General features: G+C 38.3%; 1 protein-coding gene across 2 annotated transcripts in view; it reads right to left on the bottom strand.

Moving 5' to 3' along the window:
• The window catches only part of DPYD (dihydropyrimidine dehydrogenase), a 374,453-nt gene that overhangs the window by 123,021 nt on the left and 225,828 nt on the right, over nt 1–25,604 (bottom strand). For both annotated transcript variants that reach the window (XM_049808457.1, XM_049808458.1), the window contains one exon: nt 19,318–19,482. In XM_049808457.1, coding sequence (XP_049664414.1) covers nt 19,318–19,482 — 165 coding nt within the window. The remainder of the gene's footprint in view (nt 1–19,317; nt 19,483–25,604) is intronic.

Consider the following 25,604-nt stretch of genomic DNA (forward strand, 5'->3'; position numbering starts at 1 on the left):
CTTAGTCTGAACAAACTCAAATGTTTTTAACCAAAATTCTTCAGGAAGCATTTACTAGGAAGAAGCTTGGCACTGAAGATACAGTCTTTCTAAAACAATGGCAAAAATAGCATATTTAGTTCATCACTCACCAGTGGAAAAGACACCTACATCTATACAAGCACATTAGGATAGGAGAACTTCTTGGCAGCTGAATCATTGTTTCACAGCATTAAAATTCCCCGTCTGTCTGAATGAGGGGTATGTGCACTCAGTCCTGACCCACGCCATCTCTCACCCGCACATGGTAATAAGCCAACACACTCAGAGCATTTCCTGAAGGTCCTGCACACATGTAGCTACAAAAGTGTGTGGTCCACCTGGTGCTTGATGAAATGTTAATAAAGAACAGTTTACTGAGCACTCCTCAACTATTTCAATGACACGATAAACAATCTTGTAAAGATCTAAAAAACACATGTTCTGCATAGACTTCAAATAGTTTTTTCACACATGAAAGAATAAAACATATGGACCATAGACCAGATTCTGCCCTACCCAATAGCTCTTAGATGCAGTCTCAGTAGCAAAGAGCGAGCAGCAAGGGAATAAACAACAGCACCACAGGACTTTTTGGGTTGATATAGATTTTCCACCTTATCGAGACTTGCACCACTAGCCTGCCTCTGTAACCCTGCCTCTTGCACAACAGCAGGTTCAGGACAAGTCACAGCTATGCCACATCTTGCCAGCAGAAAGATTCTCGGAGGCTTACTGCCACTCAGTGCAGCAGTCCTCTGCTTTTCCAAATAGCCACTGGCTGATGACATGATCATCCTCAAAACCACCCAGCCAGAATTACCAATGTACAGAACATTTCTAACACCCACCTCACAAGGTAAGAGTGCAAATATTCTGTACTGCCCAAACACACTTAAATGTGCAGTACTGAAAAGCAACGGGAGCACAAAGATTTACTGTTTTAAAAATAACCCTCTAGAAACCAGTCTGATTTTGATGCCTTGTAGACCCAAGTAGGTTTCTCTTTTTCTGTACTTTCTTGTTGTAATTTTTCAATTGTTGCAGAACTGAAATAAAAATAAGCTTCTTATTAAAAACTACCTAGAACATCAAATCCCATGCAATAAGAAAGTTAACAATTGTAAACCCTGTCATGTCTCTCAGAAGCAGAGGAATTATCTTGTTATCAATTTAATAATGGAACATTGAAGTAAATGATGCCATCCACTGACACCAGTAACACTGTCTCTCCTGGGAAATTCATGTCGGTAGCAACTGTCAATCTAGATGGATATGGACATATTAAACATTGTACCTTCAGTCCATAAATCTATTCTTCCTATGCCGCCTTAATAAAAAGATTCTGCATGATGATAAAGACAAGCAATGCAGAATGTCTTGACACTGCTGACCTATAATTCTGCTTCTCTTCTCTCTTCTTTTTTCAGGGAGTGAAGAGTAAATAATTTAACAATCTCTAAACATCCACTGTTTTCCTTCTTAACTTGCATTTAAATTACATTTAAGATAATTTGAATAAATGAAAATAAGACAGGTAGGGGATATTAATATGTTTATTATTTAGCTGTCTTTCTGTAGCAAACCTTTCAAATAAAGCCCTATCTTTACCTTGTTACTTTATATTGAGATCTTCAGTTTGTTTTTCAAAGTGAAGTGGCAGTGAGATATAACAGATTGACACAAAAACAGGACAAACATTATCAGCACACAAGTAAGTCTAGAGAAGCTGATGATAGGAGTTTGAAAATATTACCATTTGCTCACCCTACCACACACACAAAATCAGCACGAGTGGAAAACAACAAAGATTCTTTTCCCAGGCTAAATGGAGATGCTTATTTTCAAAGGCAGTTATTTTCATATGATGACTCTACTTCTATCAATGAGATTCCATCTATTAAATGAGATTATTTGATGGATGTCAGTGAGTACACTGGGCTATAACTTCAAATTAAGGCCTAGAGTTGTTAGGATCTACCATCCTCAGACAAATAAAACCCAAGCGTTATGAATAAACCCATTTCTTTGTAAAATAGCAGAATGCTGTGGCTTTGATGCGAGCATGAAGCTAAACAGAATGTTCTTTAGGACAAAAAAAAAAAAAAAAAAGCTAACTTTCCATTAAAACATTTAATAAGAGTCCTACCAACCTCGAATACAACTGAAAGCAAAATGAGGGGACAGAAAAAAAAGAGACCTTCTGATGCACCTGTACCTCCTTCCATGGTTCAGGGCACTCTTTAATTAAGATGTGGTAATTCCTGAAGAGTGAAAAAGGGACCATGGGATATGAGTTCCCCAAAGCAGATGTTTAATGGAAGAAAATATAGCACTTGCATGAAACACTTCAGGGAAACTCAAATATTTTACACGATTAGAAAAAGTATGCCCATTTTATGACAGACTGTTAAAAATTTCAGTGCTTTGGGTAAACCCTTCAAAGTCCATTGAAAGTTACCCATGTGGCTGAAGACTTCCCTGGAAATTTGATAGAATCTTCGGGATTTTATTTTGTATAGGAAACCTATCCTAGTTCAATCTTTAGTCTCTTTGGTAATGACTGAAAACGAATACATGGGTGAATGAAAATTAGCATTACTGGAAGGAAAAGACACAAGTTAACAAGGGCTGAATCCAAGAGGAGAGTGAAGACAGTTTTCAGCAGTACTTCTTGCAAACAATACCTGCAAGCCCTTGTGGATCTGCCATGCCCCTGCTGTATTTCTGTACTTTTCACACTGACTAAAGAGAAAGCAGAGGAGGCCAATACAATATTGGAGAAGGTAACAGAAAAAGGATATATCTAATTCTACGATATTTCAGATGCATGCTATGACCTGTAGCAAAAGCTTTACACCAGGGTGCTGACATATTATTGATTCTTAAGACCACATGTGGAAAATAAGGCTGGCAAAAGGCAACACAAATTTGTGGAGTTTTTCCTCCACCTTTAGAATTTTTTCTCTCATCAAATAATCTGCCCAGATATACACACATTCCTTTTTAACACAGTTCTTTGAGCACCTCGCTAATTGTTGCTGTTACTCTCATAATAGCACAGGCAACTCTCTGCAGGGTGCCACTGTGAGAGGGGAAGCCAACTGGAGACAAATATGTTCAAGGGCTGTTGGCTGTTCCCAACGGAGGGAATGAGCAGCCATTGACTAAAAGGAACCCTAAGGTCCCTTTCAGTCCCTGACTGCTTCTAGACACATGCAGATATATTTCCCCTACTACTTAGCAGCAAAGCAGCTTAACTTTTTAGAAGACAAATTCAGTAGAAAATAAAAACAGACAAAATGCACCCTGAATAACTTTGTCAGAGTTCCCCAACTCCTGCATTCAGTCAGCTAGCAATTCCCCAGCTCAAATCTGTCTCTGTGTCCCTCAGAAGTCCATCCTATCTATTCCCTTGTTCCATCACCCCCAGGGCTTCTTTTAATCCAATTCCTTGGATTTGAAGGCTCAAGAAAACTAGCAGTATCAGTGCCGGTAGAGGAGAAAAATGTAGCTCAGAGAAGAGGGAGAAAAACCCCTCCCTTTAACACTTTAGAGACCTATGATCTACTTCATCATGTGACACTGCTGGTGCCAAAGCAATGTTTGGGAGGAGTAAGTGATTTTGTCAGCCTGGCTGCATCCTCCACAACTCACCCACTCTCTCTCTGTGCACCATTATCCTTGTAGTGATATATTGAAAAGCACTGATAATTTACCTGATTTTGTACAAACATCTCTTAGGTTAGGCTGTTCTGGTAGATGAGGGTATGGTCATTCAGGTGTGTGGGAACAGGCTGTGTAAGGCTTGTCCTTTCTTCAGAAAATTATCTGAGGGCTTTACACGCCAGCTGCATGGGGGAGACCTATCAGTCCCTTAACGCTATTCTCTCCTGTCTGGCCTGGCTATTGGACTTCACAGAGAGGAGAGCTTCCTCACACTCCAAAACCTGCCTGATTAATGAGACAGGTACACCTCATGAAAGGAGACAATCTGCAAATGTTCACAGGGCTGGGAACACGGAATCTTTTCAATGGCCAGAGCAGGACCAGTGGGATTCATCCCCACCAGAACTTCACTGAGGATCACTTATACAAAGCTTTTCTGGGTTATTTTCCTGTTCGAAAGCATGGATGAAAAGATGGTAGAAAGTTACAATGCACACAGTAACATAGTAATAACTGTTCTATCTATTGATCTTAATTTTCTTGTGATCCCTTTGCCTTTCTCCTCCAGACACTAGAATGATTCTTTTGAAGAACGCTTAAGTTTCCACTTCTTTGGGCATCCTCTTCAAATCCATGTAATCTTCTCTGAATGGTCTGATTTCATAACCAGTTTACTTTGAGCAGAAGGTTGGCCTAGCTCACCTCACCTCCTGAGGTTCCTGCCAACCTGAATTTTGCTGTGAACCATCCTTGCAAAAATACACATCATCAACAAGTATTCTTGCCTTATTCTCTTCATGATCACTTCATAACCTTGCACCAAGCAGAGAGCCGCCTATCTTTAGGAACTCTGACATTAAGCCTATCAAGCCTTCCCCAGGCACAGGAACCTGCTGCAGTCTGGTATTTGTTCAAACCTGTCTTTTATCTCTATATTTTGCCTTTTGTTCTCTTGTGCAATCTCCAAGCTATCATCTTTGCTCCCTTTTGAGATCTGGTTCATTGCTGTCTCCACTGTCTCCTCCTGTGATCTTGCAGGGCCAGTGTGTTTATTTTTCTTCCTTCTTTCCTACCTTCAGGTTTTGTTCTCCCCCTTTATCGTGTACTAAAGCAAACATAGTCTTCAGTTCTACTTTTTCTGCCACTATCTGAGCTCGTACAGCTTTGCTTTTTAATAAGACTTAGTTGTTGTTGAGAGACAGATCAGACCCACAGCCCAGCAGCAAGGCCATCTCCACAACTATGTGTCATCCACCTCCCTCACACACCGTGCACAAACCTCAACTGCAACAAAGCCAAATACCAGATGCACTCACATACATTCATTGATTCCTACCAGCTTTCACGTCTCCAAAAGAACGAGAGCCCTCCTGACCTGGTGGAAGACCACTGTTTCTTAGGCCCATATCAATGGGAGCCCTAGGCTCATTTAACAACAAACCTGTATCAACAGTAGTATTTCTTATACAAAATTAATTCTTGTTGTGCTTTTCAAATGATTAGCGATAAATTCACACTCAATAGCTTCTTGCCAATAACAAATTTTAGGAATTTTTAAAAGGGAAAAGAGAGAAGATAAGAAGATGAGGCAAGCAAGAAACATGTTTCATGGACTATCACAGAATCATAGAAGAGTTTGGGTTGGAAGGGACCTTAAAGATCATCTAGTTCCAAGCCACCTGCTGTGGGTAGGGACACCTTCCATTAGACCAGGCTGCTCAAAGGCCGATCCAACCTGGCCTTGACTATAGAAAAACTTTTAAGAATAAATAAATATTTTCATTTGGAAAAAATGTTTACTATATAAATATTTCTAAATTTGAAATTATATTAAAATATTAAAAAAATATATTAAAATAGTCCCGTAGCAAAGAAAGAAACTCTACTTTCTTTCAGGCACAGAACTTTTCAAGAAGTGAAGATGAAAATCCATGTTTTCTGCTGATCTCTTCATATATCCTTCCTATTATCCCCTGGTATCCCCCAGCTGGGCCAAAAATTCAGTGAACAACAGTGCCACTATGCACCAAACCTCACGATGGCAGGTTTTCAGTGCTCCCATCTGAGATATGATCAGAAAAGCTCATGAGTGGGTAGCTTTATTTTTTTTTACATGCAGACATTATAATTTACTTAAGTAGCTAGCTGTTATGTCTGATGACCCAAGTAGTTTTTTGGCTACACTCCAATAGCAAAGAAGTTACAAAATTAAGGGCTGGAAGTTGGCAGCTACCTTCTGACTAATCCTTCCTTCTCAACTGTCAGTTTCAACCACCTCTTCATCTTTTAGGGAAGCTTCTCTGAAGATGCTGAGAAACTGAAAGAGGCCTTACTATTTTCACTAAATATTTGGATGTTTAATAAAATTGTTATGTAACTTGTTCAGCATACTGCTGTGTGATCGGACATTTCAAAATTAAAATGCATTGAATAGTCTATAGGATTATAGTCTCATTCAAATGAAAGCACAGTAAAACCAATTGCCATCTAGTGTTAGAAAGATTTTCTCAATGACCCAGTACTGAGTATGTGTGCCTCTCAAAAGATAAACTGAAAAAAAATCAGGTGAAATGTGGCTGTCTCTGGCAGAATCAAAGGCAGAAGTCCTTCTAGGAACCAGAGGGGTATCAATAGTACAACATTAAGAGAATGCAAATGTGACTTACGATGTGACTTTTTAATGTCCACCCTTTACCTTGAAATGCACATACTGCTCACAGGTAAGAATTTGGGGTACCTATAAAATTCACACAACCTCTAGGTACTCTCACCTGAGCTGCAGTTAACTGAAATGAAACATTCTGCAAGTGTATTCAGATTTTAGTATGGAGGTATATCTCCCATATATATATCTCTAGGTGGCCAAGAATGGTGTGGCTAAGATTCTTACACTGCAAGAAAAGTGCCACAGATTTTTAGAAATGTTACCCTGAAATGTAGGAATAGATCTTCAATATAATTTTTTGCCAAATCTAAGACCTTAACTAGCTGTTATGTATAGACAGAAACAATCAACATAACTACAATTCTATAACAAAAATGTTAAACAGAATTAAAAGAAAAATGAAACTTGAAACAGATTAGGAAGCCTGAGCTTAAAAAATATGAGAAAGATGTAAAAACAAAGCAGCGAAAAAGCATTCTTCCTTGGAGTTGTGAACTGAGAGGTGCAGCAGCAGGAAATAGGATAGAAAACTACTGTTGTTTTCTTAGAGTTTACATTTAATTTATGTGGCTCATAACAAAGGATGTATTTAGGTCTCCTTGAAAGAAGACTTTAAAATATTTATTTGGGTTTAAGTGTTCAGAAAATAAGTACTTACTGTCACATTTTTCCTTCAACAATTAAAAGAATATACCATCTCCACTAGATGTGCACACAAGGTTTAGATGCACAAACAAATTACTGCTCATTTATGAGTTACAAGCCATCAGCACACCTGCAGCAATCGACTGCTTCAGTGGTCTTTCAAAACCCATAAAATACAAGGTAAGTCCAGCTTGCTGCGTCCAAAATTAAAGAAATTAATTTTAACTGGAATTAGCTTGTACTTGCTGCAAGTTACAAATATGCACATGGGTAGTTTACCATACTGACACACAGTAATTTGCTGTCCCATAGTTATTTGTTGGCATGTCTGTGTTCACATAAAAGTATATCAGACTAATACAGTATGAAGAAAGAAAGAGTTTGCTTTTTGGGTCCTGCTGGCCACCTGATTTTGCATGTTTAGCAGTTGCTACTTAACCTTAATAGCAAGTACAGTTCATTAGTTTCAACTAGAACATAAAAAATGAATTAAAATAGAAAAACAGGGTGAACTGAGATCTAGAATGTGGAAATGTGACAGATATGAGAAGTCTGGTGAAGAAGACCATGTAAACGTTTTATGATCATAGTTCTTAAACTCAATGAGCATAAAAAGTTCAGAAGCTATCAGCATTGTTGAGGGTGCAGATTAAGATCAGTTCAGAGCCCACTAAGAATTCTGCTAATCTACATGTTCCTCTGAGCGGATAAGGAAAAAAACCATCTTGGAACCCTCTATTTCCACATTTTGTTCTGAATTTGAGATCTTTCCACAGTCCCCCTCCCCAGAAAGCACAGGAGGCTGGGATATAGTCCAGCTGCTGTCAATCAGACTGAAGAGCTGGCTCCAATTGTGATAGATTCAAGCATGTGCCTCTGCCTTTCTTGTCTAAGCTAGAACATGTCTGCATAGAGCCAGCTCTCCTACTATCGACACAGTTCATATCAGTAAAGTAAACTCTTTGCTCCTGAACAAAAATAAACAGTTTGATGGTATAACTGCATCCACACTAGGGTTCTGCCAGGACAGCAGTTAGATGCAATTTTATTTTTAGTATTCCTACCCTACATAAGTATGTGAACAAGACTTTTAAATATAGACCTAGCCTTCATGTTTTTCTTCATTAGAGCTCTAGCAGAACGCCTAAAATGTAAACCACATCACAGAAATTAAGTGCAGAGTATGGGCTACAGGAACAGCATATACTTACTACTTTCATCAGACATAAATTTGCTTTCTTCTTATTATTGTAATATACATTCCACAAAAGAGAAGAAGCAGAATTATCTAAACCACATATACTCAGTGCCTCATAAAAGACTAAAATCATATCACAGCCAGTATAAATGAATGCCAAAGCTACTGTGCCTTCTAAAAATCAAATTTTGTAATGTACCCAATTGCCTACAACAAACATGAAATGGAAATTGGGGAGAAGTATTTGGGAGATAAATGTTTTGCACAGGTAATAAGGCTAGCAGAATTTTGTCATTCTTACAAACTTTAGATTTTAATTTTGATGGATCATTGACTGTTGATAATTTTAAAATTTTGCCATTTGGGGTCTTATTTTTTAACATTGCCACAAGGTGATTTTCTCCCCATCCAATGGCAACTTCTACATCCTAATATTAAAACAATAACTACCCAGAAAAGGGCATTTCCTAGGGAGTAATGACTGGCTGGGAGGAGTTGATGGCCCGAGGCACTGCTGAGGGCCATTAACCCTGGCCGGTTATTAATCGCCAGGAAATGCCCTGCACCAAGGTTGTTATTGCTATTTTAAGCACAGATTAGGGGGTGTGTGAAATGGACAACTTAAGTGTACAGATTTTTTTAACGCATGATGCCATTTCCTTTGTTGCAGTTTATGGAGGACATTTCTACAAAGAATGAATGCTCTGCCTGATACCCAGCCAGATTTCACAGATCATTTCACAGCACTCTATTGTGCACACAGTAACTTACCAAACTGAGAAAACAGTTGGGGATTTTAAGAGATTTTCTTTTCTCTCTAAATAATAGTCTGCATAGAAAAATAAAAGGAAATCCGAACCTTAATAAGATGAACAAAAATATGCAACTCTTCATGTCAGTGTCAGCAAATTACATTCTAGAAATATCTTTTTAATCACACTGTCTTTATGTTTAGTGCATTTCCTTTGACGGTACTCCCGCTTAATGACCATTCACATATCTCTTAAAAACTAGGAATTTTTAGCAGCAACAGCCAAAGCACATCCTAAACCAGCTTCAGCCTATGCTAGCCATTAAGGAGTTTGTCTTTTCCAATAATCAAGCAGATTAGGTTATTTTCTAGGAGATGGTTGGTGAAGTATTTCAGAAACTGCTTTAATTTTCTCCTAGTTCTTACCCTAAGGCTAAATTTTTAAAGATGTGTTCATGGTCCTCACAAAACTGCGAAAATTGTTCTTTTCTTGCAGGCATCAATAACTCACTCTCCAAATCAAAAGGATATTCTTAGTGTATGTACAAATAGTCCTCTGCCTTACTGAACTACTTACTGTTTGTCAAACCTTAGCTGTGTAAGCAAAACAAATAAGTCATGGCTTTATAACGTGCATAGGAAGAAAGTAGAGTTCTGCACTAAACTAGTTTGACAGGTTTCTCAACAAAGTGGTAGTTTCCAAGTGCAAAACATAAAAGATCTTCTCACATTTCTCCTCAAGGTCCTAATTCATCACCACAAACATGTACATCTGAATCACAGATTGATTGTAAAAATCTCACTGAATTTACCACGTGGTTCTGTTTTCAGTTACAAATAGTAGTTTCCAGCAAAAGATATGTGCTTTCTTAAAATAAAATTCCCTCAAATTGATGGCCAGAGTGTGTGTTTCCACCTCTTTGCTAGATTAATAACCATATTCTTAAAAAAATAACAACAACAAAAAACCCAAAATGAATTGTGGCAGTTGGGACCAATTGATATGAAACATACTGCATGATCATTTGAACATGCATGAACAGACATTGTCTCTGGATAGATTTTTAGCAGACTGTCTTGTGTTTCTATATGTAGGATCATCTGTGGTGACCCTCTAGAAACAGAGCCTTTCAAGTCTTAGTAAACTGAAGACAGCACTTGAATTACAAAACCCTTAGCACATAATTTCAAACTAGTACAAAATATATCTTCATCTCAGCTTGAGTTCAAGTAACGTAGCTACATGCTAATCAGGTTGTCAAAATGTAATACAGGCACAATGGTCCAAAGGTTGAGACAGGACTGGATGGCAGGAGAGGGTTTCTGATCCTGGGTACAAATATAACAGCTCTTCTTTGTGCATTGACAATGTAAACCCGTACGAATGGGTTACGTAGCTCGGTACGCTGTCTCTGACACACACCAGCAGCAGCTCTCTAGAGCAAGCTTGGAGTAATATTTCCCTAGAAAACTCTCCCAGCTTTTAAGAAATCTGTGGCACAGGAATTCCCTGAGCCAGAGGTGATCTACTCCATAGCCTTCTCCAAATGTTTCCAGTCAGTTCTTTCTCAACCCCTATGTACCTCTGGCACCAGCAATGCCCTGTGAGAATAAGCTCCACAGCCACAGTGGCACTTAGTCAAGTCTATCCTACTGCTCATTTCCACCTACCACCCTTCTGGTTCCAGTCCAGCTGCACCCTTGCTGAGACAAAAAAGTGTGAACCACACAGTGTTTTCAAAATGTGCAAAAAAAAGAAGAATCAATGTGCTGGCATAGTGATGATTTTTGCTTTGTTCTCTCTTCCTTTCCCAGAAATTCTGTTTGATATGTTTTATTTCAGTGCTATTCAGCATTAAACTGAGATTTTCATAGTCCTCTCTACTGTAACCCTTGTACAGTTAGCTTACAATCAATCGCTGTATATATAAATTTAGTACCGTTTTATCCCATGTGCATACTACATTTATCTTCATTTAATTTCATCTGGCAGTTCATTGGCTAGTCACTCAGTAATGCAAGATTCTTCACAAACCTTTATAGTCAGCTCTCATCTTTATCTCCCTACAATACTTACTATTAGAAGTAAAGTCTACATTCTTGAAATTCTCTCTCTTTTCCAGATTGTTAATAAACATTTTAAATAGAACAGAACACAGCACAGATCCCTAGGGAATGTTATTGGAGTTCTCTATCCACTGTGAAAACTGAGTATTTATTCCTTAACATTGCTTCCCATGTTTAACTAGTTATTTATACATGTGGGTTTCTTATGGATCCCACATCTTCTTATGGTAACTTAATTTCTTTCAAATCCTTCAGTGAGGGACCCTGTCAAGCACTTTCAGAAACCCAAGCTCACTTTATCAGTTGAGTCTCTCCTGATGTACTCAAAGAACTTTTTTTAAGGCATGGCATACTACAAAATGTGTTTATTTTAATTTTTTTTCTTTTTTTTTTCCCTTCTTTTTACTAATTCTGGTTTTTAGAACAGCTTCTACCAATTTGCTTTCAAGGATAGAATATTTTAGGTCTGTAGTTTCCCTGATCTCTACCAGAAAAGAGGTGTTACATTGACCCTGTGCCAGTTCTCTGCTACTTTTCAAGCCTCAAGCAGATCTGCTATAGGCAACACTACTATTGAAAAATGCTGATGAGAGATGAGAATTTTCCTGTAATTTCTCATTTTTTTTACTAACACCTAAGCCTCAAGAAGTGAAAATTTACAGCACCGTATTTTGTAGCTCAATCCCATCTCTATTAATATTCAGGTCATATGAGGCTTGAGCATTTTTTATGCCTTGTGGAAGAGCCTTTCCCAGAAAACTTCCTTCCATATAAGAAAATGTGATCTCAGAGACCCAATACATCAACATTTCTGTTACTAGCCTCTGTTTTTGTTCTCTTACTCTTGCAAACAGAAACTGCTGTGCCTACAGAAATGGATGGTCACTTCTGGTGTAAATCCACTGTGTAAATCAGAATTCTTGTTGAATTCTTCCTTAGACTGCACAGAGGAAAATGTGTCCTGCTAGCTCATGAAGAGCTGAACCAACATCAGGAGCAATGAGGACACCCTCAGGGTGGGGAAGAGTAGAAGCTTCCCTGGAATACACGGAGGGGTGTTGTTAATGTGTCTGCTCTTCTTTCATGTCAGCTCTCTCCTCTCTCTTTTCTAGGAAGCATCTTTCTGTACTCTTTTTCATCCTCCCTTTTCCTCATGGTGAAGGACGAAGAAAAAAGGGTAGGTGGTCATATGCTCCATGCTCCGAGGTCTCTTCCCTTCTACCCACCACAGTAGTCACTGGAAATTGAGGAGTCTTGGCCATTCTTGCACTCCACACTAGCTAGGGCCAAGTGGTTTAGTTCCAGGTCAAGGTAACCAGTATGAATGCCTTATTCCAACCTCATCCTCCCTCTTCAGCTAGGATTTCCTCTGATGTTAAGGCACTAGGCCTACTGCCAGTTTTCTGTAGTGAAAGGGATCTCTTCCATATGGTGAATTTAACAACTGCTGTGTGGGTTTTTTCACCTCCTACCAAGCATCTATGATGGCTGGCTTTGGGAAGTTTAAGCTGCAGCAATAACAACTTCTGGAGTTTTTTAATGTGATTTGTGGATCCGAAATTCAGATAAAGGAACCCAGGTAGCTGTTCTGCACTGCTGGGCACCTCCATGATATGGAGTGTGCAAGGTTCTAGGCAGCCCAGCTTGTGTCTCCCTTCCTCCTTGTGTTCTGTCCTTTTCCGTTTGTGTGGAAAAGCATCTGGGCTTCCAGCAAGGGTCCTCTGATAGGCCTGAGAATGCATGGCATGTACCCTCCCCATTCAGGTCCACAATACACTCGTTGCTGTTGGTACCAAGTGAGGTCCACATGGGCACAGCCTTACCTGGCTGTTTAGAAATGTTGTATTCCAAGTTTGTAGGTGCTGTGGCTTGTCAAGAAGTCTGTGACTTATCATGTGGATGCACACCTCAGCAGATATTCGGTCTATGAAGTATTGTTTCTTTGTGATGGAAAGGCAAAGCTATCTATGCTAGCCCTAGGAAGAGCAGGTGTTTATGGAGAGCAGCTGGCTGACAAATTTGATCTTGACTTCTTCTGAACATGACTACCGCAAAGATGAAGATGAGGGTTCTGCCTTTCACCTCACCTAATTACCTGTATTACAAATGCTATTCCGAATTCCCAAGTATTCCAAATTTGAAACCCAAATGGTAAACCAACCTTTTAATTTTTGTAACCTGAATCAAGTCAGTGACTGGTATCTTGAAATGTAAATACTATGTACTCTACCCAACATCCCACAGACCTCTGAACACCCATCAAAAGTGAAAGCTGTAATAATGCCTGCAAAAATAGACAAATTATTCCTAATACATCTAGTGAGAAATCCAACTTTGACCTTCTCTTCACAGTAAAGCTGTGAAGTCTATGATTCCTCTGTATCTTAAAAAGTTTTCCACCTAATGTCCCCTAATTCTAAGTCTCAAAGGAGTTCTACAGCAATTTTAGATATTCTGGTCAATTCCTCTCAGTAATCAGATTACAAGGTCTACTATTAGTGCAGACTTAGAGAGGGAAAAGGTTTATATAAATATACAAATGTTGTTCACATTCTGTAGACAAAACCTGCCATTAAAACCAGAGCTGGTTCTACAAATAAGCTTGATATTTAGGACCCCACTTCAGGGATCGCTTTGGCAAACTAATCAAACCTCTCCATGTAAACTATCCAAATAACTACTCTTACTGTTGGAAATCTAATTCTGTTCATCTTATAACTTCAGGAAATTTTTTTGAGCATTGCATTTTTATGCACCAGAAGTTATTTACAGGAGCAAGGCACTGCTTTATGCCTGTTCAATTGTATTCTTCTTGCTCTGCAACCCCCTATTTCCTCCTATCATCACAGAGTAGAATTAAAACAAATTTGGTTGTTACCTAAATTTAAACTAACAAACAAACAAACAACAAAACCTCCCCAAAACCCCAACCCCCAAAACCAAACAAAACTGGCTGCCCTATTTCATGGTAGGAAAAAAAAAAAAAAAAAAGGGTAATAGAAAAAAATAATTACACCATTCCAAGAGCTTTAAACAAACCAACCAACCAACCAACAAAAAAACAATGCTACAAGGAAGTTGGTTATCAGCCTGAGATCCAGAGATCTGTTCTCACATGCTCTCTAGCATGGCTACTCCTGACAGGTGTTCCTGGGACATTCTGAACAAAATGTTGAACAAAAATATATCTTTAACAGTTTCAGCCCTGAAAAGCTGCTCTCTGCTGATTAACTGTCAGGGAGACTGTCAGCAACATTCTGCAAGCAACAGAACAAACATTAAGACGACAAGAGTTTTCACCTTTATTTTGGGGTCCAAGAGTTTCTAGCAGAAGAGGTTTCTCAATTCAACACGTCATGACACTGATATCTGAATCACAGAATCGGTGTCACAGCTGACAATCTGGTATCCTATCTACGTTCCTTAGAGTCATGCAGCAGTGCATGTGTTCAGTTAGGAGGCCAAAAAGTTACTTTTAAGACTTCAGTATACTAATATAGCAATATTGAAAAATACTCCATTTGGCATCTTCTTCCAAGATCCCAGTACTTCCTCTCAGTACAAATTTCTCAGGCATTTTCTTGTTTGTGATGGACTTCTGTTAGCCCTGTGGGGAATGACATTTCCCCTGCAATCTAATTTTTTTCATTAAGTGTCTTTTCAAAGCCTGTACTGCTGTGACCTCCTGCACATGCTCAGACCCCAACTAATTTGCATGTTGAGGTTCTTCATTAATTTCCTTACTTTTTTATCATCTATAGGGCACCAGTTACAATTTTGGGAAGGTGGAGAAAGACTAGCTGGCAACTGTGTCCATCACCTCAGTTCACATTTTTCTGTAGAGGAGTGTTTTACCATTTTCAAACCTTGCTCTTCTCAAGCTTGTTCTCCCCAGTGCAAATGCTAAGGAGGTTTCAGGATAATATGCAACCTCAAAGTATTTGGCCAGCTACTAGACAGTATAACTATATAGACATGTTTATGGGACTGGAAGAACAGACATTTGTGTAAGTAGGTGACTTAGCAACTCAAATGAGGAGGCTGAGCTATGGTAAGCAAAAGGTTTTGATGAGGAACAGCAGCAGTTTGTAAGCTTTTTGTGGTGAAACAAGTGCTACCACAAATATATCCCATTCCCTCGCAATCACTAAAAATGATTCTCACGATTGCCAGCTTCACTATGCACACAGCTCCTTGTTTTACTGGCACACAAAGATGTACTGCCACTACCAGTATTCACAGTTCCCAGCACAGATAATGGCCGTATTGTAGCCAATGTCAAGTATGTGAATATAAAATTTCAGCAATATGGTCTCTTCCAAGGTTTTATAATTTTCTTTTCAACTTTCTCAGCCACTTCATACTGATTAAAGTTTGTAGACTTTTGCTAAAGTAAAAGTGAATATTTTTTTTCCCGCAGTTTTCATTCCTGCTCATATCCTTAGGTGAGTTCTACTTGGCCAAATTCTTATTTCTTAAATAAACTAATTTCTTGAATATACCATAATATGCCATTTTTTCAGCCACATTTTGGCTGAAAAGTACCTCAATACACCCTATAGTTATGGATCTTCTTGGTAAATAAAATATGAAAGCAGGACATCTTGTGGCATTAGAGTTAGTTCTTTTGCCCCTCTATCTAAAGCACTTCAAATATTGCATGTCCAAATTTTGGTCTAGTATTCTTAACACAAACTGACAACTTTATGCATTTCCCATCGGTGGTGGGTTGACCTCAGTCAGCAGCTAAGCCCCTACCCAGCCACTCGCTCACTCCCCACCTCCAAATCTCCCCTCTGCCATTTCAAACCAGTCTAAGCAGGACTTAGAGAGGGAAAGTCTTCTTATTTCTCATTATGATGTTGAGATAATATTTGTATTACATGAGAACAGCTTTTATTGGCCTTGGCCCAAAATGTCCCTCTATAGCAGGGAGTAAAGTGAGCAGACTACCAGACTATGATTCTGGTTTCAGTAGTCATTCCTCTCAAACAAGCAGCAATTAAATTTCAATCTGAAAATTTTAATTATTGATATTTTTCTTTCACTTTTTTCTTGAATTTTAGATTAATATAGCACTTTACAAACAACGTTTTTTGAGGGAGTAGGGATGCAAAATTTTCCAGTAACATGTCAGCTTTATAGTAATTAAGAAGGGATATTTTAATATTACATTTAAGACTACTAAATTAATAAAATAATTGTTCCATCTTTTCTCATTGTCAAGTTCTCAGTCTCTACTACTACAGAACAAAAAAAATCCATTTTCTCCTGATTAATAATTGCACAGAATGATAAATCCTGTGGTATCAGATGCTATGTGTGGCCATAAGACAGAAAAATATAAATACTTAATTGAATTTCATAACAAAACCCTTAGTTAACCTTGTAAGGAAGGTGTTTGGATATCACAAACACAGGTCAACATAAATAAGTAAAATTAAAATATCTGGGAAAGTAAAAAGAAGACAACAGATACAAACAGACCAATTTTCTTCTCACTTTCACAGCTCTCTGACTGAAAGGTTGTTTTCTTGCAGTGGACACAGTGTTTGTAACACTATATCCTTTGAAAATTTAAGAATAAACAACACTGAATAATACCATATGTTTTAAATGGTCTCAGCCAAGTTGCTGAAGTAATACCTTACTGAGATGACTGAAGTACCAGAAAGAAAACAATCCTATTTTTAACTGCAAATCATTTTAACAGAGAAGCACTTGATTTAAAAAAAAAAATAAAAAAAAAAAATCTTGAGCCTGGACTGCGCATGCCATCTAATTTCTTCTTGTGTGTGTGTGTGTTCTCTGAAAAAACAGTAATAGTGATATTAAATTAACTCAATTAAAAAAATCCCAAATTGAAACAGCAAAGGTTTTGATGATACTTCACAAGCAAACATACAAAATTCAGATACTCTCTCTTTCTGCTTTCTCCTCTGCTTGGACCCTTACAAATATTTAATTCACTGCCTGTGGCATTGAAGCAAGTTTCTGCTGGTGGCAGCTTTTGCCCTAGTCCACTTGAAGTGGATTCAAGGTTGAAGGGACAAGCTAATAGAAGAGAAGACTAGGAAAGGCTGCCAGTCAGAGATAATTGCAAGCTACAAGCAAGCATCAGGAGTCAGAAGAGCCAAAGAATGAGGCCCCTCACTACAGGGGTGAAGACAGCACAAGGAAGATGCTAGCTCCTGATCTATAGAGGCAACATGTCACAGTTACGTGACATTATCCACTGAGCTGTGACTGGTGGTCCTCTTTTGCACAACCCCTTGCAAAATTTAGTTTAAATCCTAGGCTTTGTTGGGGGAATTTAGCTGCTCTTTTTGTGTTATGGTTCGCTTCTTCCTAATGGCACAAGATAGGATGCTGTTGTGGGATCATCTTCTAGCGAGGTAGCTATTTTGCTCATTCCCTTTTCATCTGTAAGATAAATCTTACCTTAAATTACTTGTATTACATAGCAAAAGTAATTATGTATAATTTTTCATTTGTTTTTAATATTTACCATAGCAAGGTAAGCTTTTTACTGTAATCACTTGTGTTGTCATCTCTGTTTGGCCTTCATTTGAGCAGAAAATGTCATTCTTTGCTTGTTAATTACGTTCACCCAAACAGTTCTCAGAAACTGTTTTGGGTTTTAATAAAACACATCAAATTTAAAAAGCCTTTCTAGAGGAGTGAAGAGGAATTGGGGGGGGGGGGGAATTCTGCAAGCTCTATTTATACAGAATATTTCAAAATAAGCAGCAAGAAATTTCTACTCAGTAAACAAAAATCTGTTTTCAGTTGGCAACAGATTTACCATTATAATTATGACAGTCCTTAGATGAGGTCACAGGCTCATTTTAAATATCCCTGTGAGCAAAGCCAAGGTCTACTGCTCAGTGCTGCTTCCCCTGTGTCCACACAGGCTTTACCAACCACAAAGATGCCACAGCAGCAGCCACAGCCAACTTGCAGGACCTGAATTCACATCCTCAAAGTCATAACTCACATAGTGAGGGATGATCAGAAGATGTTCATCCCAGGAACCATGGAAGCGTGAGACTTCATCCCACACAAGAGGCCAGGTCTCAGAAAATTCAAATTCTCCTTTTGAAATTGTTGCTAGTGCTTTTCCTCACAGAAAAGAATGGTTTGGTCTCGAGCACAAAGTGCTGGGATAGATTTTCGGTGAAGACTGCGATGGAAGGCCATTCCCACAGCAGAAATGGCCTATGGTCTGCCTGCATGCAATATCCAGGGCTTTGACAAAGGATGTTAAAATCAAAATCAGAGAATTACAGTATTATCGTTTGATTCACACTTTCAGTATTATGATGCTCAGTCACAGCAAATGAAGTGACAGAAACCTCAGCAAAGAAACACACAGTCCATCCATAGTGAAGTAGGATATTAAACATGCAGCACTTAACTTTCACTATTAATACAATGTGTTTAAAGATTTTTATACTTGCCGATGTATACATTTAAACTCCAGGAATAAGATAAAAACCCAACTGATTATCTTCATGTCGTAATATATTCAGGAACGTTCACTTATTTTGTTCACAGCTGAACCATGGAGGTAATAACTTCAAGACAGCAGACCTGTGGGCTCTGGGATTTCTAGCTCTATTCATTTGAGATAATGATTGAGGATAATTTTGCTTTCCACCTTGTTGTTCTTATTCACTAGAGCAGCAGCTGAAAACCAGTTATGCCAGCTAGCTGGTGTCATAGCTCCCAACTTTGATTATTACCTTCTAGACAGATATTCCCCATAGCCAAGAAGGCTCTAACAAAACTCTATCCTTGGTGTGAAGTTAACTTTAAGCCAGTATTGGTTTTTTTCTCCTAAAGCAGCCAATTGCTTATAAAAATATTAGAAGTATCTTTCACATTTGGAATAAGAATGAAAAGAACAAAGATTCCTTTTATAATCAAATTCAATTCACAACAAAAATTATTATTATAAATTACATCTTTAAATATGATCTTAAATACAAAATTATTCACAGCAGAACTGACAAGCATCCACACTGGGATCAACTCTTTCCCTTGATATTATCTATTTGAATGTAAACATCAGCCTAACTAAAAAATCATGACTGTTCTCTGTTTGTATAACCGTAATTTCACAGAATTTTCTGTCATAAAGATTATTTCAATGGGCTTTTCCAGTTTTTAATAACATACTCACATGTCAGTAAAGCAACTGGCATTCTTTTTAATAAGCATTAAATAGGTGAATTTTCACAGATCTGTAAACTGGAGATTTTAAATAAGTATGTTGCATCTTTATGACTGAGTGGTACTTACATGGTTTGGAAAGTCAGCCTTCAGTTCAGCAACACTTTTACACCAATATGCTGCTGTTTTCTCACTGATCAGTTCGATGTTTAGAAAAGAGCCTTGGCCTGGGCCGTACATAGGACCTGAAGTAATTCCACGCACAATCCTTGGAGAGACATTGGTCACAATATCCTGCAAAACAGTGAAATATTTCAGATTGGTTTTGCAAAGTGAAGCATATATCAATGATGTCTATGACATAATATAAACTTAAATGTATCAGGTGTTCTAAAAATCTACTGTTATTATGGGTAAAAACTACAATTATAGGCCAGTTCTCTACATTAGCAGATTCTCTAATTAGATTCTCTACATCAGTGGACAAAAATGTTGGCTGTGTGTGGGAAATGGTATGATAATTATCAAGAAAATGCCAATATGGGGCACCTATAAACTACCATACAATCATGCAAATAATGCCTTTGTGTTGGGTAGAGGGCATAAAAGACTTTGTGTAAAAAATGGTGTAGGCCTCAGTCATCTGACAACATACATGTGAACTCTCCTCCCCAAAGATGATCAAAGTCCATGTTCTACACTAACAGGTGAAGTGCAAAGAGGTGCTGCCCCCCGGACTTTCTGCTGAAAAGTCAGGCTCACGGGTCCAGTATACCAGTGTATCAAAATTCACAAATGAAATTATATGATTGAGAGATCAACATCAAAAACTAAAACCAAAACCAGTGAAAATTAACATCAATATTGTAAAGCATGACATTTCTGAAGGTCAACATGAGGTTAGCAAACAATTTTGAAACATTCAGTAAACACACAAAATGTTGACTTGTTTAGTAGTCTTAATTAAGCTGCAATGTCACCATATCTCTATTAACAAAGAACTGTAAATTCTGACATTATTTAAAATTAAAAAGAAACATAGATGGCAAAAGGAACATTTTGCCAATTTCCAATTAAAAATAATTTTGAGTAAAGGTCATTTATTTACAAATGTATCAACATTATTTGTTTAAGTACCCCTCCTCACCATCTTGTCATTTTTAGTGAGATAACATGAACCTCCATTAGTATATACCAATTAAGGTCAATTTACATATTTTAATTAAGAACCATCCCATATAAAACAATTAGGGTAATAGGCATACTAACTGGATTTCATAACATTTGGACGTTTTTCCAACTAGATAGACAGGAAACCTTAATTAGCATTAATTAGCACTGATCTGCATATGTTTGATAAGGCATACCCTTGCCACAAAAGATTATTTATTCCTGAATCTGCCAAATGCTGCAGTTACAGAGGATAAAGGGACTTTTCTTCACATTGTATGTAAATTTGAGGTAATCTTCATTTGCTTATAAAGTTGAATTAATTATTATACAGTAAATATGCACTAATATTTTATACTGATAATTATATATCCATTTACATTTGTAGAAATCATACAAAGTGTCCTGGTTTCAGCTGGGATGGAGTTAATTGTCTTCTTAGTAGCTGGTATGGTGCTACATTTTTGAGCTAGGTATGAGAAGAATGTTGATAACACACTGATGTTTTCAGTTGTTGCTAAGTAATGTTTAATCTAAAGTCAAGGATTTTTCAGGTTCTTGTGCCCATCCAGCGAGAAAGCTGGAGGGGCAAAAGAAGTTGGCACAGGACACAGCCAGGGCACCTGACCCAAAGTGGCCACCGGGGTATTCCATACCATGGGACATCATATCTAGTATAGGAACTGGGGGGAGTGGGGGCAGGGGATCGCTGCTTGGGGACTAACTGTGTGTCGATCAGCAGGTGGTGAGCAATTACACTGTGCATCATTTGTACATTCCAATCCTTTTATTATTACTGTTGTTGTTTTATTAGTGTTATCATTATTAGTTTCTTCTTCTCTGTTCTATTAAACTGTTCTTGTCTCAACCCACGAGTTTTACTCCTTTTCCCGATTTTCTCCCCCATCCCACTGAGTGGGGGACAAGCGAGTGAGTGGCTGCGTGGTGCTTAGTTGCCGACTGGGGTTAAATCACAACACAAAGTAATCTCCGCAGTTCATCTATTTTCAAGCCTAATAAGTCTGGAACATGGACATCTCAATAATCCCTAATTTTTCTATTAGAATATTTTCCCTTAATCACAAAAGCTTCACCTCCCTCTCGACAGTTAAGTTGTATTTTCAGAAAAAAATAATTCATAACATTTTCTGAATTTATGCAAACCCAGACCAAACAGCAAGGCATGCTCCCCTCACTCCTAAAACAAAGTACAAAAATTGCAGCTTATGCAGAAGAAGCATTTACATCAGTTTGCTCTGCATTATCCTCTTGAGCGTTTCACTCCTTCTAAATTGCCTCAGAGGAGGTTGTGCTTTGACTTCATCTCAGAAAGCTGGTCATACACACAGGCCAATGCTATCACATCATCCTGCATGAAAAAACATGCAAAATCAAAATGCTGGCTGTCTGACCTTATTCCTGCAAGCACAGGGTGCACATGGTCATTCGTCAAGAGACATGAGTTACTTTAATCATGCTGCAAGTGACCAGGAGCTTCTTTTTCCCATGCTCCAAAGCAGTCAGCAGCTACGTAGCTACAGTAATATGGCATTAAGCCTGAGCTAACAGCCTGTCTGCTGTTAGGAATTATTTTGGGGGGGTTCAGTGCAAATTATGATAACATGCATGTGGTATGATTTCCATTTTGTGGCTGGCTTGTGTATGTGTGTATGCCAGACAATGCTTGGAGCCACTGATGGTACTGTTTATTATCTTACTATTTGCATGTTTTGTTGTTCTTCCAGTCTCTCTCATTTTACTACAAGTAAGAATTCAACGATCGAGATACTACAGCCTAGATTATACCTCTTGCAGGACACTCACAACTCCTCAGTCTGCTTCCATGCAAAGACACTCTGAAGTTTTTGTATCTGCTTTGGGTCTCCAGGCAATCTCCTCTATCTTCTAAGAACAGAGACACCTTTTTAGACCCCGTGACTGCTGCCGAATCCCCATGGCTTCAACTCACTCTTTCCCAGAGCTCAGTCATAGTCAACATCTGAGTGATAATTTATCTCTCCAGGATCCCATGAAGTCGAATCAGGTAATGTACAGACTTTCCAAACTGTCACAAAAGCAGTCACTCCACTTTAATGACCACAAGAGATAACACAGAGCCACATGCAACAGTAAACACACGTACATCTCTCTGCTTACGTTCCTCACTCTTGAATTTTCCCTGAGATTTTGCGAGACCCCTTTGGTGCTCAGGGACCTTCCCCTCCCGTCCCCCATCAGGAGACAGCAGCTCCTTCGAATGGTGGCTTCCATTGTTTCCCTACTGCCTCTGTGTCACAGGACACACACCCCCACCCCCCGCACTGTGTCTGTGCATCACTTTATCTTTCCTCATATCTTTTCCTGACCAAGCTGCTTCTGCTTCCAAAAATCTTTCCCGGCTTTGAAATCCAAACATTACCACTCAGCTGCCCAGAGAGATACGCTGTCCTTATTTAAGATCCCATTCCTCGGTTGCCTCTCCTAGCTCAGAGTAAGCTAGATGGAGAAAGTCTGTAATGACTGACACACTGGCACCTCTCCTGTCTCTTGTTAGCATGTGACAGCCCCAGACACAAGGAGACTCACAGTTCATGGAAGCAAAATGGAATTTTTAACTTATGGGATGATTCAAGGAATCTGTCTATCTACATAGAGAATAAAATCACACAAGTGACAAAAAGGAAAATTGTCTCCTTGAGATGAGTGTGAAATACCTACACAGAACTTGCCTTACCATTACCTTCCTCTTCAGTCTCCTGCCATGTCTACAAAAGCTAAACAGGGAGAGAGTTAGGCAAAGGATCTATTGGCTAGGCTTAGCCAACTTCATGTCCTTTGGTCTCAGGAGTGAATTTTACACGGTACTACAGGTTCCTTCACAAAGACGGGCCATTCTGGTGGCTGGCCAATTTTTACTGCTGTCTCCAAAACAGCAGGTAAGATTGGAGCAGCTGAGATAGCCATAGTGCTCCAGCCCACAGGGTTTGTGAAAGATTATCTTCTGTGTGTTAATTAAATACTGATTTTCTCTGTTTGTAGGAATTGTCCAGCCAAATGCTGGCCACTCATCATTCCTTTTCTTTTCCAAAACCCCAGCTTTTCCTTTTATCCCAGATAATGCGCACTACCCTTTTATTGTTAATACAAGTTGTGTGCATAAAAATCCACAACAGAACTGGTGCAAGAAGCCTGAAAGAAAGCACTTCAAGGTTTGAACCTGAAAACTTTTTTGATTCTAAAAAAAGCTGACTGCTACAGAGAGATGACCTGACTGATGAGTTGGTCTGGTCCCCACACGCAGTTGAAAGTAGAGGTCCAGAAACAGGAATAGGAGAATGTCCCCAGACTCCAAAACGAATCAAGTATCTTACCTTCCCATGCGATGGAAGCAATAAACAGTCCTTGGGAAAAATAGCACAAAGCTTTCATGTACTCTGAAGACCAAGGATAGAAGACTTTTAATAAAGAGCAACTAGGGGAGAACAAAGCTTGTATCTGACCACACTAAAAGACAAAGCTATAGAAAAAATAACCAAAAAAATCATTGGCAAAAGTAAACAGAATAGTCCATGGAAAATTCCTTTGTTTTGTGGGGAAATCTTGCAAATCAATGTAGACTTGGGGATTAAGAAAACTATATTCCATACTAGATCACAGCAAAACAACTTGGTTTGGAGGAGTTAATGCAAACGAAGAGAAACAGTGACAACAAATGGATTCAAGGGCCAACTGTGAATCATTAATATTTCAGCTACTGAATTTCTTCTTTTGCCTCAAAAGCTGATCCTTTTCCCCAGGAGAGCACAGCAGAAACAATAATATCAGTCACTCAAATATATCTAGCTCAGGACATCACCTAAGAAAGTGGTGCCACACAGATAAAAGCAATAATCCTGCTGCTTTTGGGTTCCCCTTTTCTGCTTATGACCATTTTTGATATTCTGGTAATTTGAGACTGAGTTAATTTGCATTACACATATATTTCTGCTCCTGTTGATTAATTAATTAACACACTGAAAAAAAAAAGATCCAAGGCATTGATCAGGCCCCATTTGCTCTAATAATCTTTGAACTCTGCAATCAGATCGTTGAATTCTAAACTACTTAAGTCTAATGGGCTGGGAGGTTTGAGACAACATGTTAAAGACAAAGCCCAAACACTCAGAAGTTTTTCATCAGTTAAATTTAAATAAAGGTGCAAATAAATTAATCAGCCCATGTCTAACTGTTCACTCTAAAAGTTGCTTTGCTTCACACTGTCCACATTTGCAGTTAATAATTGCCACAGATTTTTGTATTGTAAAAACACAACCATGCTATTTAAGCTGAGAGAGAGACACTTAAGTTTGGGCAGCAGGAACATTTTGAATTTTAAGTGACCCAAAGAGGTGTCCAGCACAGTGTTAGATCATGCGATAAGCATATTCATTGTGTGTTTCTCCTAAACTAATCAGCAGAGAAATAATTCACATTGTGAATATTAACATTGTCATCTGTAGGCGTGGAAGTTAATGACCCATGGAAATGAATCAAGCCATACACCTCTCTCTCAGAGTTATTGTTTTAGGGGAATCAAGAAGACAGCTCTTCATTAACTGGGTTCATATTTTTATTTCATAATCATTTCTCCTAGAAACAAAAAAAAAAGTTTGGAGAAAAATGTTGTGTAAAGAGGTCAGTTGCAGGAATATATAAAAACAGTCTCCCAAAGGTATACCACAGCCTCATGCCTATTCAATTAATACAGTTATATTAGGCAACTACAATAAAAAGAACCAAAAGGATAAATCTATACTGTTTTTCATATCAAAGCTCTGATATTCTGTTTCTATTAATTTGCAGAGGTTGAAGCATTCTTTTTCACTTATTTTTCCCAAAATACTACCGCTAATGGTATTTTAATGAACATTTGAAATAATAAAGTTGCTTAAGTGAACACATAGGCATTTATATGTGGGATATGGAAAGCAAATTAATTAATCATATATTTAATTAATATATTAACCTGTTGTACAAGTATTCATTCCTGAAAGTACATGTGTTCTGCAAGGTAAATATCTGCAGCACAATTAAGGTTTTGAGTAAGAGTTTTAGATTTTAAAAATACATTTAATCACACTATACCAAGTGTTAACATGTGTTTTCTTCACTCTGAGAGGCTTCTATGAGACACAGAGAACTTGCCTTGCAGCATTGGCCCCCAAAGTTAATGAAAATCACTGCATTCTTCAAATTAAGCTTTTCTC

The sequence above is a fragment of the Accipiter gentilis genome, chromosome 8, assembly GCF_929443795.1.
Source record: "Accipiter gentilis chromosome 8, bAccGen1.1, whole genome shotgun sequence".
NCBI lineage: Eukaryota > Metazoa > Chordata > Aves > Accipitriformes > Accipitridae > Astur > Astur gentilis.